A 13,740-nucleotide genomic window follows, 5' to 3' on the forward strand; every position below is an offset into this window, starting at 1 on the left:
AAAAGAAGGATTGATATTCTTTACTTTTCTGTAGTTAAACCGACAATGAAAAATGATACCTCCCGTATATGTACAAGTGGCAAAGAGTTTTAATCTTTTACAAAAACCTAACGATGATTACTTACAAATCTTTAATAACACGATTAATATTAACTACACTTGACGAAAATTTAATAATACTGGATTAAACGCGATTATTTTCTATCTTAAAAACGTTTTAAAACTGCACACACACACGACATAACTGAACATTATGGAAGCCATCTTGGCACTGAAATTCTTATACAGGGTTGCCAATCTGCAATGCTAAAATTCCATAGAACCAAGTTACTGCGACATCTGTTGACAAACTTGTCAACTTTTTGCTCAAACTTAACCAATTAAACAACTAGTTTGGATAAATCGTTAAAACAATTGTTTATATTGAAAATTCATTATTTTATTTAATTTAGATCAATAAGTAGAAAAATTTTACATTATTGTTCAATGTCAGGAGTTACTAATCAGAATTAGGTTAGTAAATTTACTCAACTTTTTATATATTTTATATAGTAAAATATCGAAAATGTAATTCTAACCTTTTTGTCCATTTGTCACCCTATATTTGAAATGAAACTTTGAATTAAATTTAATAAAAAATTAATAAATTTCAACTCTAATTTTCAAAATTATTATTCGTATTTACTTTGATTATTTTAATTAATTGGTTAACGAGACCATTACTGAACGAACTCATTACTTTTATTTGGTCATACAAAATTATTTCTCTCTTTTTTTTTTAGATATGGCAGAAAACAATAATAGAAAAATGTCCGATTATCTTAATAAGATAGAAGCAGACAAAATTGACGAAATGTCTGTGGACACGCAAATCAACATGAATTTTCAACTAATAGATAATTCAATAATTGAATTCTGTGATAAAATGGATTTAACAATTGTACATGAATTATCATTGTGCTTCAACAAATTGTCTTTTATTCCAAATAATTTTTCACAGCATCTAATTAATTTAGAGAAATTAGATTTATCAAATAACAATCTACAAGAATTGCCAACTTCTTTTAGTTTATTAACAAAATTGGAACATTTAAAAATGGATAATAATAAATTTCAAACAATGCCAATAGTTCTTGTTGGTAATCGACGTTTAAAATATTTAAGCATCTGCCACAATACACTGAATGAAATTGATGAGGAATTAGGATTTTTAATTAATTTAGAAATTCTTAATTTGAGTTTCAATAAATTAACAAAATTTCCTAAATCATTTGCAAAATTAAATCGTCTTCGTGAATTGAATATTGCTGGAAATAAATTTGATATAATTCCAGGATGTATAACAGATGGAATGAGAAATTTAGAAATTCTTGATTTATCTCTTAATTTGAATATAAAAATTAATGTACCGCCGTGTAGTAAACGATTGATGAAATTTTATGCAACAGACAATAATACTTGTCGCACATTTCCAAGATGGTTATTAACATCGGCATATTCTTCACTTGAGGAAGTAAATTTTAATCAAACACACTTTCTTAAATTTACATTTCCAAAGGAAAATGCTGTTTTAAATTTAAGAAATGTTTCATTGAATCAATCGGATTTAACAGACAATATTCTAGAATTGTTAACAAAAAATATGTATAGACTTGAAAAATTAGATATTGGAAATGATAGTTTCGCAAAAAAGGAAGGTAACACATTTTGCAATGTACCTGGTCCAAAATTAAAAAATCCACATTTGATTAAAGAAATTGATATGAAGGGAACTGGACTTCCAATGGTATCACGATTCATTGTGAATTTAACCAATATTACCAATATTGATTTCAGTCACAATACTATAGCATGGTTGCCTGATGAATTTTGCAATCTAATAAAATTGCAAATTTTAATAATTAACAATAATTCCCTATCAGTACTTCCGGATAATTTTGGAAATTTAATTGCTCTCAAGGAATTAACAATATATGGAAATCAAATTTCAAATTTACCTGAATCCATGTGTAATTTAAAGGAATTACGTGTACTTGATTTATATGATAATGAACTAATGGAAGTACCTTGGAATGCTGTTAATTTAGAACAATTGGAGGCGATTGACATTGATTGTAATTTTTTTTCTACTGATAATTTAACAGTAAGTTAACATTTCTTTAAAGTACAAATTTTTCATTAAAAAAAAACTCATCATTTATTTAATAATCCTTTTAAAAATATTTTAAAATAAATGTATAACAATTTTTTATACATTATATTTTTGTAGAGGTATTATAATTTTAATCATATAGAAACTTTAGATCAGGAATATGTCTTACGAAAATTTTCGAAAATCAATGCGTGAAAAATGCGTGAGTTTTACGAAGAGAAGCAATGAAATGAAAATTCCATCACAAGAAGAAGAATATGAAACTGAATCACGTGATGGATCATATTCAAGTAGAAAATACGATTATTATGAAAGTGATGAACATGCGGAAGATTCGTGAGTTTCCTAATTTTTTTTTTTTTTTTTTTATAAATATGAATTTAAAAAAATTTCCTTTTATAATAATTAACTTTATGTTTATAAAAATAGTAAAATTTAAATAACCATTTTTATTTCAGTGATCGAGTGTGCAATAATGATGAAGAAAATTGGGAATTGTCAGAGGATTCTACTGATGATTATGAACCAACTTGTAAGATTATATTTTAATTTTATTTAAAAAAAAAGAATTTTTTCTATCTACTGTTTATTAATTGAATTATTTTATTAGATACAAGTCGAAGAAGACATGCATCATCAATACCGCAAAAATTTCACAGTCAATTTTTCTGCCCTGATGATTTACATGCGGTACCCATTAAACAACAAGTTCGTCTAATATATAATGATAGAAGAATGTCACCACGTACCATTGAGGACGGTCAATTTGATGATGCATAAAATGCATAATCAATTTCTTTATATTTATACATATACTTATTTAATGAATTAAAAAACTAATAAAATTTGTACTCGAATTGTAATACAGTTTTAATATAAATTCTTATTTTAATAAAATATTGTTTATATCTTAACTTAAAAAATTGTAGTTTTAAATTGTATAAGTGGAGCAAATTATTTAATATTTTATAATATAAAAATGTGTCAACCTACCTGATGTATTATTCGTAGTCATCATTGTTATAATGCAAAATCGCATAATAAATTTCGCAAAAATTTTGAAAGTAAGAAATTGAATTCTAATTGAATAATTTTAATGATTCATTAAATAAATTTACGATCGTTTCATGGTCAATCGTTTTATTGACTAAAAAATTAGTTAATCAATTTTTCTTTCTTCTGATTGTAACTTAAACCAATTAGTGCTTTGTTTTCTAATTAAAATTTTTTACATTTTTAAAAAAAAGCGGTTTAAAAAAAAGATATTTTAATTTCTAATAAAATTATTTAAAAATATAAATAAGAATAATATAGGTAGTAAAAACTTGATTAAAAAAACTATAATTTGAATTAATTTATTTAAATTTAATTATTTTTAAACCCCCATTATACGTACGTTACTGAAAACTGACAACAATAGTTTTTATCGTTTTTATCATTAGAATCATTGTATGTATTGTACGTGGCAAAATAATATATATACTGAAACAAGTATAACTAATAATTTTAAATTGTGTGAAATTTAAACATTAAAATATTCAACAATTTAAATAAACTGTATTTTTATTTTTTCTGAAAATTCAGTGCGAATGAGTAAAATTTGGATCCTATAATTTTGTCGGCGAATTGTAGGATATTTAAACATATATTAATATAATCTATTATATTTTTATAATGTATGAAATAAGATATAAAGACAGATAAAATGTAGTTGATTTAATTTAATTGGAAAAATTGATCAAAATGCATTAAGTTTCATACGTGCGTAAAAATTAATAAGAGGTTATGTTTATAAGTAAAAAATTTTAAAAATACACAATGAATTCCGAATCCAAAAGTATTTTAATTGACAATACGAAAAGTAAGTATATTTAACAAATTTAATATCTAATTTATTAATAAGTTATATAAATTCTAAGTAAAATGATTTTTAAAATCATAAGTAAAATTATTTTTTCCTTGTAAAAAATTACACTTAAAAATATGTATTTTATAAAACAATAATTAATATTTTTAATTGTTCAGTATTTTGTATTTAATTAAATGATTTTATATACAGCTTTTAAATTTTTTTATTTCAGGTAATACAAAATATGAATCTCCCAGAGAGATAAAAATTCTCTGCTTTGATATAAGCCATTGCAGTGTACAAGTACAATTTTTCTTTTGTTGTTTTGGGATATTTTTCTTTTACATTTTGTACGGATATTTACAGGTAAATTATTATCAGTGCCCTTTTTTTATAATGATAAATTTATAAATATAAATAATTTAAAAAAAAGAATTATATATATTTTAAAATATAACTTCAAAGAAACATAATGTTAATATTTATTTATATTTTTAGGAAACGATATTTTCTTTAGATGGATTCAGACCATTTGGATGGTATCTAACTCTCATTCAATTTGCATATTATTCAGTATTTGGTTGGTTTGAGTGTAAAATCAAAGGAGTAACACGAAGAATACCCATTAGCACTTATTTATTGTTAGCACTTTTAACTCTAGGCACAATGGGTTTTTCGAATTCTTCTTTAGGATATCTTAATTATCCAACCCAGGTAATTATAACAATTACATATTTTTTATTTTTATCTAATAACAAATGAATATAGAAAAAAAAATCAGAATCTGCAATTAAAATTATATATATATCTTACATGAATACTATTTTTGCAGGTAATATTCAAGTGCTGTAAACTAATACCAGTAATGATAGGAAGTATTGTAATACAAAGAAAAAAATATGGACCATTAGATTTTACAGCAGCGACTGTGATGTGTCTAGGACTGATACTATTTACCCTTGCCGATAGTATGATATCGCCACGATTTAACATGATTGGAGTGGCAATGATTAGCAGTGCTTTAGTATGTGATGCTCTAATTGGAAATATTCAGGAAAAAGCAATGAATTTGTATAAAGCCACAAACACAGAAGTTGTTTTATACTCCTACAGCATTGGCTTCGTGTATTTATTGTTAATACTTATAACAACAGGCGATATTCCAACAGCGACATCTTTTTGCATGAAGGTAATTTAATAATCCTTTAATTTTTTATTTATAAATAACTGTTGTACCCATTTACAACGGGTTATTAATATTTCAAGCATTCAATATAATTAATCGAATTTCCATTTAGCTAAATTTTATAAAGTAGAAATTTGATCCGAATTTCTGTTTATCAGAACTTTTAATTAAACAAATTTTGTTTTTTTATAATCGAATTTTTATTAAACTCGAACGGCTGTGTAATAGAATTTTTATTTTAGTTTTATTGTCATTTAGGAAAATTTTTAGCTAAATTTTCATTTAACCGGAATTTCTATTTGGTCGAATAAAATCTGACATAAGCAAAATTTTAGCAGGAATTTCAAAATGGAATAAAAATTAATTTTTTTAGCATCCTTTGGAAACGTATGGATATGCTCTTCTGTTTTCACTCTCTGGTTATCTGGGGATTCAGATAGTTCTTATTTTGGTACAAACTTGCGGAGCATTTGTAGCTGCAACTGTGACAACATGTAGAAAAGCTGTGACAATAATATTAAGTTTTCTATTTTTCTATAAGCCATTCACCTTCCAGTATCTTTGGTCTGGGCTTCTTGTCGTTTTAGGAATTTATTTAAATATTTTAAGTAAACAAAAAGCCCCTCCAAAGGTGAGCCTTCATAAAATAGTGTCGACTTGTAAAAAATGCTGGAAGAAACACAATCGAATCCAAAGGCAATTAATGACAAATGTTTAGAATTTTTGTTTTAAAACAACGCTCAAGATTGAAAATAGAATATTTGTCATTAATTTTTCGAAGCTGGCTGTAAATATTGTGTATTACTCAGCAATCCAGTATTTTCCTAACTTTAAATAAATTATTGTTGAAAAGAAAAATTTTAATTTTGAAAATGAATGAAAAATTATCAAATTAAATGATAATAGAGCGAGATAATTAGAAAATTTTGAATTGCTCAATATTTATAAAGATACAAAATAAATGTGTTTTAAATAAGAGTAAGAAACATTTAAACACATGTGTATTTTATTTTTGTTTCTTCTGGTACATTACACAATTATTATTTTCTATAAATATGAAATTGAAATTTGAAAAAGAGAAACACAAAAATTAATTAAAATTACCTGATGCTTTTCGTCCATGTATAAACAGCAGTGCTTATTGTAAATTTCCCTCATCACTAAACAACTCAAAATAGTAGTATAAAGTCGGTGTATAATAATTTTCTTAAATTACTAATTCTAGAGATATATATCTATATATCTATTTTTCATATAAGATCAATCAATTTATCCATTCCATATATGAAAATCAATTACAACAAGTAGCCACTTCCAAAGCTATCTATTTTCAATAAGAAATAATCTATTTTGTCACATGAATGCGAAGAAATTAACAATTAACTGAGAGAAATTAACTGGTGATGTGTAAAATTGTAACTATCAGTAATATATTTGTTTTTTTTTCGGAGTGCGTTTTATACTGCACGTGGATTTGACCCTTTATTAAATTGTCTTACTTCTTTCTATCATTGGATCCACTTCGTCGTGAACGAGATCGTCGATTTCGACTTCCACTGCGTGAACGTCGCGATCTGAAAATAAAAAAATAATTAATTATTTTTCCCAGGACAAATGAAACATACTTTTGAAAAATAGTTTCATTGTTTCAGTATTAATCGCTTCGCCTGTATGATCAAGTCCTTCATCAAAAGGAGACGCTTGAGTTCAAGGCTCAACTTTTGAAAAGGAACTCAACTCGGCCTTATTGTTCATCATTAAAAAATGATAAATTTTTTAATAAAAAAAAAAAATTAAATAAAATACAAATTTATTAAAATACCTTTTTCCTCGACTGCGACTACGCGATCGTGATCTCCTTCTGTCTTTATCTCTACGATCACGATCACGATCGCGATCACGTTCTCTGTCCCTGTATCTTGAACGACTTCTGTCGCGTTCACGATCACGATCCCTGTCTCTATCTCGACCTCTGTCCCTATCACGATCTCTTGTTCTATCTCTGTCATTCATTGAATCTCGTTTCTCTTTACGTCTATCCTCAACTGTCTTCTCAAGATCGGACAATTTCTCACGAATTTTGATAAATCCTAAATGTAATTTCCCACCAAAATGATCGGCTAGCCGTCTATCGTTGTCATGTATACCAAGATAAGCACTGCACACTTCGCAAACACGTAGCTTTTGTTGTTGATAACTTGATGCTGGCATGCTATTTCGATATTCTTGCTCAGCTTCATTTTTCTTTTTACGCAATTCATCGATTTCACCCATCAATTTCATTGATTCTTCAACAAAACCTTCCTCACCCAATTGTTCTGCTTTTGCCAATTTTTTGCCAATTTCTTCAGCAAGAATATGAACGCTATTTGCTTTCGCTGCTACTTCAGCGCTTAATTCTTCTTGAGTTTCAGCCAGTCTTTGTTTTGCTTGCTCCGTACGTCTGTCGCAGTCCGCAATGAAATTTTGCAGATGTTCCATCGCCTGTTAATCATTTGAAATTAATTTGATATTAATAAAATCAGTTATTTTTTCTTTTTTTTGTTACATTGAATTAAATTACAATTACAAATTGAAAATTTAATACTATATATAAGAAAATAATTTAACTTACGTCAATGTCATAAAAGTGATCCTTCTTCTTTTGAGCAGCCTCGAAGTCAGCCCGAAGGGCCAAGTCGTGAATCTGGGGGCATTCTCCCAGGTCCATGCGCTGCGATTCACAAATTACAATAAAATTAGTAAATGTTCTTTTTTTTTTTTTTAATAGTAAAGGTCATGGCACATTGCCATTTCTAAATACAAGAATCCCTCCCGATATTGATTTATTTATATGTGACCGGTCTCATTAAACATCTGACCTTAGCAGTATAATGCGAAATGCATCCAAATTATTTATACATGTATAAATAAAAGCAAAGTCTGAACGACATTACTAACTGTTAACGGTGAAATAATTTTGAATGAGAAGCCGATTTTTTTTTTTTTTTGCCTTTAGTGCGAAAAATTTGCTAAAAACTTTAATAATCAGACTTACAAAAATAATATGCACCATTGCGTCGTTAACTCTCTTGTATTTGCCATTGAGAACGTATACGAAGAGCTAATGGCCAGTAGTTCTGGTATGGGGTAGAGTAATTGAATTTCGTTAATATATAGTAAAAAAAAAAAAAAACACCTGATAAACTTGGATCTTAAGATTTCTTTTTTAAATTTTCTTAACCAGAATTAACGAAATAATTTCTAGAGATAGATATTTTGTTGATTTCACTTACAGAGTGGCAACCCTCTCCGCCTGACGCGACAATGCGATGGCAACGATGCTACAATCAGCACACACCTTAAGTTTACATTATTCAAATTTTCTATCAGACATATCTTAAAACCTAATATTTGATTATATGCAATATTTATTATTCGGACAATTCGTCCTACGTCTCACTTAAATGATTTAATTTAGAAATCGAATTAAAATACGTACATCCATAAATGATGAGGGAATTTTTGTAAACAGCACTGGCATGTCGTGTAATTCCACCTAATATTGTCTCTTCTTCGAGCCCACTTGATCTTTATTGCTCCTCTATAATCTCGAACATTCACAAATTGCCAAAAGAAGAAGAAAAAAAAATATATATATGTCGAACAGATATACTTGAGAGAAAAAGAATATATTTTTTTTTTCTAAATGAAAAACAATTGACTTCTAAAAATTCCATTTCTAACAAATCACACGTGCTTGCGATAATAAAAAAAAGAAAGTATTTCCTCTTCTACTTTATGTGTTTGGAAAAAAATATATAGAATATATATTATTCAGTGCGAAAAATTTTTAGTAATCAATGTATGGACAATCACAAAACATGCAATCTACATCAATAAACTAAATAACTCAAATCAGAAAGTAGAGAGAAATAAACAGAAAGCGAACAATTGCAAGTAAAAAAAGAAAAAAAAAAGTACCGTAAGGCTTTAAAGAGGATATTTACACATTTAAGTTTATTTATTTTTATTTTGTTTCAACAAAGGGAGGAATATTCAAGAAAAAAAAGTCTTTGCACGTGTTTTTTTTTTTTTTTTTTTTTTTGTTTTGGCAATTCGCGAGTATTACTTACAGAAAATTTGCTTCGTTTTTTTTTTGTGAACCCGCATGAATATTTTTCCCCAAGGTAAATTATTTTTTATACACACATACTCACATCGAATTAACTCCTATTTCCCATAAATGGCGAGAATACGATAATTAAATCTTGCGAATCAATTGTATTTGGACGCTACTCACCGAAGCGCATTAGAACAGGCCTCTCGGGGTCTGGGAAATAAATAATTTTTTTTTTTTTTTTTTCTTTTTTCTCTATAGCTTCGGCGCTCAACCTCGCCACCATTTTTCGGGTGAAAAGGTCGCAGCGACTTCTTTTTTTTCAGCTAATTATCACTTATAGAATCTTAATTAATTTAAATAGATCAATGGTAGATATTAATACGTACGTCCTTTTTGTTTTCAGTACTTACAGTAACGCGCTTGTGATAGTGACAAGAACAACGACATACTAGTGGACAATATTCGTAACGATATTGTACAATGGATCGGATTGGAATTGCATTTTCCAGACGTTCTGGAAATAGAACTGCAGTCGCATCGATATTAGTTAACCGTAAGTTTACAATTTCTTTTAAAATCTCGTTCTTTTTTCAACAAATCTTGTTATTTTTTCATTAGAATTATTTTTAAAAAAAAAAAAAAACCTAAATTTAAAAACCTAAGCGGCTGCATCCTTCACGCAATTCAACAAGAAAAAAAAATATTACTCATTTTTTATCTATTTCAATTTATATCACACAGACAATTTTAGCATAAAAAAAACAAAATAAAGATAGTATCCAAAGTATGGATATTTTCTTCAAATCTAGTATTATAAATTGAAATTTTTACTGTTATTATTTTTTTTTTACACAGAAATTTGAATTTTTGCAAATGTTTATTTACATCTTACCTCCATACCGTTTGTTATCAATGCTATTTTTTTATGACGACATTATTTGAAATAGTAAATTTAAAAATTTGATAATCGTAACAAATAAAAAAATGATCCTTGAACAAATATCAAACAAATTGACATTTGTAAATAAAACAGTAAAGTTTATTAAAAAAAAGTTAATCTTATTAAAAAAAAAAAAATACATTTAAAAATTGAAAACAAACTTTACTTTAATAACATAAAAATATTGCTTAAATAATAAGCATTAATATTTACATTATGTTATAATAAATAATTTATTCCAAAATATTGATAAAACAGATTGTTTAATTTGTTAGTTATAACTGTTTATCTAAATTTGTAATTACTTAAATCAAGGAACATTAATCGCATTGGATTTTGTTTAAAGTACCCATAAAAATTCGATTAAAAAGTTTATCGAGGAATTAAAAAAAAATGAGCCCAAATAAATCTTACAAAAGAAATATACTCACTGTCGAAGACAAAATCTCATGTGGACAGCAAGCAAGCAGGAAACTCTTGCAGACTTTTGGATCCGAGTATTTCACTTGAAATTTATTATTCTCACCTAAAAATAAAAATAAAATATTAAAAAAAGATTCCAATTTATTCACTATATATGTAATTTAACGGTCGATAGAAAGTACAACTTGTAGGTCACCATCTTGTAGCTTGGTTATAGGAGCTTCATGTTTTGAAGCCAATGTGGCAAGTAGTTTTTTAATTTAATCAATATATATATAGCAAATTTATTACTTACCATTTCGTCCAGTGCCCATTAGTTGATCGAGCATTGCTCGCATTTGGTCGTGAGCCGTCATTGTTTGCAGAAAGGCTGAAATTCAGCCAAATCTGTAAACGTAATCAGCTTTAATTTAATTGCAGTTTTGCACACAAATGCAGCAAGAACGCAAATGATTTACTGCGGTTTTAAAACGCCATCTGGAAGTGACAATTTTAGTTATAAAATTGGATAATATCCAATGGGAAACTAGAATTCTCTTGAAATTAGAATTATAAGAAGATGATTGGTGGGAACTTTTTCCTGTATCATGGCGTCGTTGTTCAAAAATTCATTTTTAATTTTTCAATTAATTTAAAAGTAAGCTGTTCTTTTAAATTAATATTAAGAATTAAATAAATATAAAATTTAACTAAAATTACAAATTTTGCAAAGGAAATTGTATAATTGATAGATTTTTTGAAATATATTTTATGTTTGTTTGCCGCGCAATATGTTGGTAGCATTTTGTATTTTAGTGAGTTATAGACAGATGGCAACACTGTCTCCCGCCTTTATTATCTGTGTTGCGCTGGTAAGGGAATCAGTTACCTCTTGTGAAATTGTCAATATTTACATTATTTTATAATGATAAAAGTTTTTAAATAATAAGCAGTGATTTAAATTTCAATCTTCTTTTCGTTAGGCATAAAGTTTCAATAATATTTGTTCACTTAAAACTTTATTTTCGACATATATTTTTGGCAACTAAAAATTTTGCAAAGACGCCATCTTGAAAATTGTTTTAGTTTTTTTTATCAGCTTATAATTCATAAATTTAGCCATTTCTTTTTAATTTTTGTGTTAAATTTTAAATTAATTACGTTCATTGATAGTTGTTATAATAGTTGAGTGTTTATATTAGATGAGTGATTTTAATTTGGAAGATTATTTTACCTTCAACGAGTAATGTACAAATGGGTAAGAAAATTTTTTCTCAATTTCTTATTTTGCGTAAAATATAACAAAAAAACAATATAAAAGTTAATTATTAAATATTTGAACAATATTTTGTTGAAATATTAATCTCATTGAAATCTTTAATAGGTTAAGTGCCTTCAAGAATTTTTTTCATTTCATTAGTTTAAATATATTATTTAAATTTTTAATCTTGTAGGTTAGAAACCGTTTTGCTTCAAGCCTTTAAACAATAGATAGTTACAATAATTTTTGTTACTAAACGGATTTTTATTACATATTTTTTTTTAATAATGTTGGTAAAGATATATATTTCAACAATCAATTTTTCTAATTTAGGTTAATGTAAACAGCATTAATCATTTTTATAAAAATAGCTAATACAATTTGCTTAATTACAGTAAGTGTATATTCGTAAAGGTCTCGTATTTCATTTCAAAAATGTTTTTAGGAGATTAATTTACTATCAGAAGGATATAAAAAGCAACATATTCTAAAAATAACTCTACATTTTCCAAAGAATCAGAGAAAATGGAATAAAAAAAAAAAATTGATTTTGTTTTTAAAGATGCAAATAATTTTAACAATTTGCCAAAATTTATTTCCTTTTCGTTGAAAAAAGTTATCCACTTTTTTAAATAATATACAAAGCTTTAGAACAATTGATTTTTAATTAATCGATTTTAATTTTTATTAAATGCTTTGAAGATAATTATTACGTTATATTGATTTGATATTGATATGATTGGAGAAATTTTTTTGTTTAAATTCGCAGAACTGTTTAATATGTATATATATTTTATTTGGAGATTTGTCATCTATATCATTTTTTAAATATTCATGGTTTATCCTTGATTTAAAAGTTGGAAAGGTATAGATTACGCACGTGCAAATCTCATTCTTGCGTTTCAAAAGTTGAAAAATTCTCTTATACGTTTTTTTTTTATTAATTGATTTTTTTTCTTTTTAAAGAACATATAGAAGGTAAAATAATTTGAAACTTTATTTCGACGCATTTTTTTTAACATTTTGATTCTCAATTCAAATATACGATATCATCTCTGTTAGTATATATATATATATATAAATTTGCAGATCCGTTGAACCACTAACATACAAGTTCAAGTCCATATACATCAAAACAAGTAACAAATAAATAGGTCATTTAATGAACAGATAAGGTAATTCGTGGAGGAATTTTCTTTGTGAACTTTTGTCATCATTGAGAGAAAATTTACTTTAAAAGTTGAATCATTAAATTCCTTTCTACTTACTATAGGTGTTACAGAAATTTGTATTTTAACGCATTTTTTTTATTTCAATAATAATCGACATTTTTATCTTAAAATTAAAATTCTTCAATTATTTATGTGATTCTTTGAGTTACTCACGTATTTGACATTTTTTTAATGTTACTAATTGTATAAATAACGAAACACTTGTCAGTAAAAAAATATTATTTCATAATTTACATTTTTTTTTCCTACATTAAAAATGATCTAAATATGTAAAATTTTAATTCAATTTATCGTGAAGTTCTTAACATTTATTTACAAATCGTTTATGATCAATATTTTGAACTTCATTATCATCAAAGTTGATTATTCTTAATTAATTTTCACAGTATTGTTTTATTTATAATGTTAAAAGTTAATTTTGTCCTTTAAAACACTATAAATTTAAAAAAAAAAAAAAACTCGTCATAAAACTAATAGTTTTCTAAAAGTCCTCGATTAAATTTTAGAATTCATCAAATATTTTATTACATTATATTTATAGTAAGAGAATCAATAATTATGTTTACATCCGCGAATATATTATTTTTTCATCTAACACGATATAAATATATAGAGC

At 26.2% G+C, this 13,740-nt stretch overlaps 3 protein-coding genes across 6 annotated transcripts; 2 read left to right on the top strand and 1 right to left on the bottom strand.

Moving 5' to 3' along the window:
- Positions 1 to 350: 350 nt before the first annotated feature.
- LOC127289782 (leucine-rich repeat and death domain-containing protein 1-like) lies at positions 351 to 3,144 on the top strand. Its single transcript, XM_051317950.1, has 5 exons — positions 351 to 513; positions 783 to 2,143; positions 2,304 to 2,488; positions 2,611 to 2,684; positions 2,763 to 3,144. Exons 2-5 carry the CDS (start codon positions 785 to 787, stop codon positions 2,930 to 2,932), a joined length of 1,788 nt encoding a protein of 595 aa, XP_051173907.1. The 5' UTR covers positions 351 to 513; positions 783 to 784; the 3' UTR covers positions 2,933 to 3,144.
- Positions 3,145 to 3,587: 443 nt separating this feature from the next.
- LOC127289749 (adenosine 3'-phospho 5'-phosphosulfate transporter 2) lies at positions 3,588 to 6,181 on the top strand. The gene is made up of 5 exons (XM_051317871.1): positions 3,588 to 4,013; positions 4,234 to 4,367; positions 4,500 to 4,715; positions 4,834 to 5,190; positions 5,561 to 6,181. Exons 1-5 carry the CDS (start codon positions 3,971 to 3,973, stop codon positions 5,903 to 5,905), a joined length of 1,095 nt encoding a protein of 364 aa, XP_051173828.1. The 5' UTR covers positions 3,588 to 3,970; the 3' UTR covers positions 5,906 to 6,181.
- Positions 6,176 to 11,114, bottom strand: LOC127289750 (putative RNA-binding protein Luc7-like 2). Of its 4 annotated transcripts, none has more exons than XM_051317874.1 (6): positions 9,387 to 9,703; positions 8,669 to 8,770; positions 8,225 to 8,527; positions 7,802 to 7,900; positions 7,010 to 7,671; positions 6,176 to 6,761 (listed from the first exon to the last, which is right to left on the bottom strand). In XM_051317874.1, exons 3-6 carry the CDS (start codon positions 8,240 to 8,242, stop codon positions 6,683 to 6,685), a joined length of 858 nt encoding a protein of 285 aa, XP_051173831.1. In that variant the 5' UTR covers positions 8,243 to 8,527; positions 8,669 to 8,770; positions 9,387 to 9,703; the 3' UTR covers positions 6,176 to 6,682. The 4 variants fall into 4 exon arrangements, with proteins under 4 accessions (XP_051173831.1, XP_051173832.1, XP_051173829.1 ...); XM_051317875.1 differs by having other exon boundaries at positions 8,225 to 8,306; positions 8,463 to 8,527; positions 8,669 to 9,703; XM_051317872.1 differs by lacking the exons at positions 8,225 to 8,527; positions 8,669 to 8,770; positions 9,387 to 9,703 and adding exons at positions 10,661 to 10,755; positions 10,948 to 11,114.
- Positions 11,115 to 13,740: the final 2,626 nt, after the last annotated feature.

Source organism: Leptopilina boulardi, unplaced genomic scaffold (genome assembly GCF_019393585.1).
Source record: "Leptopilina boulardi isolate dan_hultmark-lab unplaced genomic scaffold, ZJU_Lbou_2.1 LbouV2_51, whole genome shotgun sequence".
Lineage (NCBI taxonomy): Eukaryota > Metazoa > Arthropoda > Insecta > Hymenoptera > Figitidae > Leptopilina > Leptopilina boulardi.